At 56.7% G+C, this 1,899-nt stretch overlaps 1 protein-coding gene across 1 annotated transcript; it reads left to right on the forward strand.

The window, feature by feature from the left end:
• Positions 1 to 459: 459 nt before the first annotated feature.
• Positions 460 to 1,673, forward strand: LOC123041820 (probable aquaporin TIP5-1). Its single transcript, XM_044464380.1, has 3 exons — positions 460 to 716; positions 831 to 1,081; positions 1,166 to 1,673. The coding sequence occupies exons 1-3, from the start codon at positions 590 to 592 to the stop codon at positions 1,250 to 1,252; spliced, it is 465 nt and encodes a 154-aa protein (XP_044320315.1). The 5' UTR covers positions 460 to 589; the 3' UTR covers positions 1,253 to 1,673.
• The last annotated feature ends 226 nt before the right edge of the window (positions 1,674 to 1,899 follow it).

Raw genomic sequence — 1,899 nt, forward strand, 5'->3', positions numbered from 1 at the left:
CTCGGAAGAAGTAATAGCCCTACGTCTCGGAGCCCGGAGGCGGTCGAGTGGATTATGAGTATCTGAGTTACAAGGTGCCGAACCCTTCTGCCTGTGGAGGGGGGTGGCTTATATAGAGTGGGCCAGGACCCCAGCCAGCCCACGTAGGAGAGGGTTTAAGGTGAGTTAAGTCTGGGGCGTTACTGGTAACGCCCCACATAAAGTGTCTTTACTATCATAAAGCCTACTTAATTACAGGCCGTTGCAGTGCAGAGTGCCTCTTGACCTCCTGGTGGTCGAGTGAGTCTTTGTGGTCGAGTCCGTCAAGTCAGTCGAGTGAGTCCCTCGTTGGTCGACTGGAAGGCGACCTCTTCTAAGGGTGTCCTTGGGTAAGGTACTTAGACCAGGTTCATGACCCTACCCTAGGTACATGACCCCATCAGCGGCAACCGCCGGAAACTTCCCTGGCGCGGGGGCGCCGGTTCGCTCTACGGTCGCGTCCCTCTCGCTCTTTTATAACCTCGGAAACTACTACTCTGCAGTTCATCCGTGCAAATTCCCCTGTATTTTCACTGCGCCGAGAGTCTCAGAGACGCTCGGACTTGTGGCAATGGCGTCCAACCTCAGCATGCACTTGAAGCACTGCTTCTCGCCGCCGTCCCTCCGGTCCTACTTCGCCGAGTTCATCTCCACCTTCCTCTTCGTGTTCACCGCCGTCGGCTCCGCCATCTCTGCCAGTACGTCGACCGACTGCACCGCGTCCACGCGCGCGGCCGTGTGAGTTCATGCTCTCGTTCGTACGTGCTCATGGTTTACTAACCGCGCGCTTCTTTGGGGAATGTGTGTGCCAGGGATGCTCACGCCCGACGTCACGTCCGACGCCTCGTCCCTGGTGGCCACCGCCGTCGCGCAGTCGTTCGGGCTCTTCGCCGCGGTGTTCATCGCCGCCGACGTCTCCGGCGGCCACGTCAACCCGGTCGTGACGTTCGCCTTCGCCATCGGCGGCCACATCGGTGTCCCGACCGCCATCTTCTACTGGACGTGCCAACTGCTCGGCTCCACGCTCGCCTGCCTCGTCCTCCACTTCCTCTCCGCCGGCCAGGTACGTGCATTACCATCGATCGATCACTTCCACTATTCCTAGTCATACATCTCAGAATGCTCGCGCCCGTGTGTGTGTCTCCAGGCCGTGCCGACGACGAGGATCGCGGTGGAGATGACCGGGTTCGGCGCGTCGATCATGGAGGGGGTGATGACGTTCTTGCTCGTGTAAACCATGCACGTTGCCGGCGACCCTCGTGCACAAGGCAGGAAGGGGCTCGCAACGACGGCGCTGGGCGCGCTGGTGGTCGGGCTCGTGACGGGCGCCTGCGTGCTGGCGGCAAGCTCCCTCACGGGCGCGTCCATGAACCCCGCGCGGTCGTTCGGGCTGGCAGTTGTCAGCGGCGACTTCAAGAACCAGGCCGTGTACTGGGCCGGCCCCATGATCGGCGCAGCCGTGGCGGCGCTGGTGCATCAGAACCTGGTGTTCCCGTCCGCGCCGGAGCCGCTGCCGCACGAGTCGCGGCATGGGAGCGTGGAAACAGTGGTGGTGTGATTTGTGACCTCGTATTTGCTGAACTTCTAGTAGTGTTAGTGTGTTATAATTGTTTCAAGATCAGGACTAATGTGTGTTTGTAATGGTTATATGTGTGATGTTCGTGCAATAATCGAAGCATGGATGTAAATTATCTGTAGCTTTTTGAGTACTATTATCATAATGTGTGTTTGTAGCTTTGCAATAATGGAAGCATGCTTGTAAATAATGTTTTAAGTCCAATCATCATAAACTCTTAGAGTTTGTAGCATATTCCATGGAAGCACTACTTTGAGCACATTCCACCTAAGAAAATATAAAAGCAAAAAATAGATAACTTGAGT

Source organism: Triticum aestivum, chromosome 2B (assembly GCF_018294505.1).
Source record: "Triticum aestivum cultivar Chinese Spring chromosome 2B, IWGSC CS RefSeq v2.1, whole genome shotgun sequence".
Lineage (NCBI taxonomy): Eukaryota > Viridiplantae > Streptophyta > Magnoliopsida > Poales > Poaceae > Triticum > Triticum aestivum.

What these genes read in the sequence shown, in the direction of transcription:
- LOC123041820 (XM_044464380.1), top strand. Translation starts at nt 590, where the DNA reads ATGGCGTCCAACCTCAGCATGCACTTGAAGCACTGCTTCTCGCCGCCG. An exon ending in CGGCTCCGCCATCTCTGCCA is followed by an intron (nt 717 to 830) that starts GTACGTCGACCG and finishes TGTGTGTGCCAG; the next exon opens with GGATGCTCACGCCCGACGTC. An exon ending in ACTTCCTCTCCGCCGGCCAG is followed by an intron (nt 1,082 to 1,165) that starts GTACGTGCATTA and finishes GTGTGTCTCCAG; the next exon opens with GCCGTGCCGACGACGAGGAT.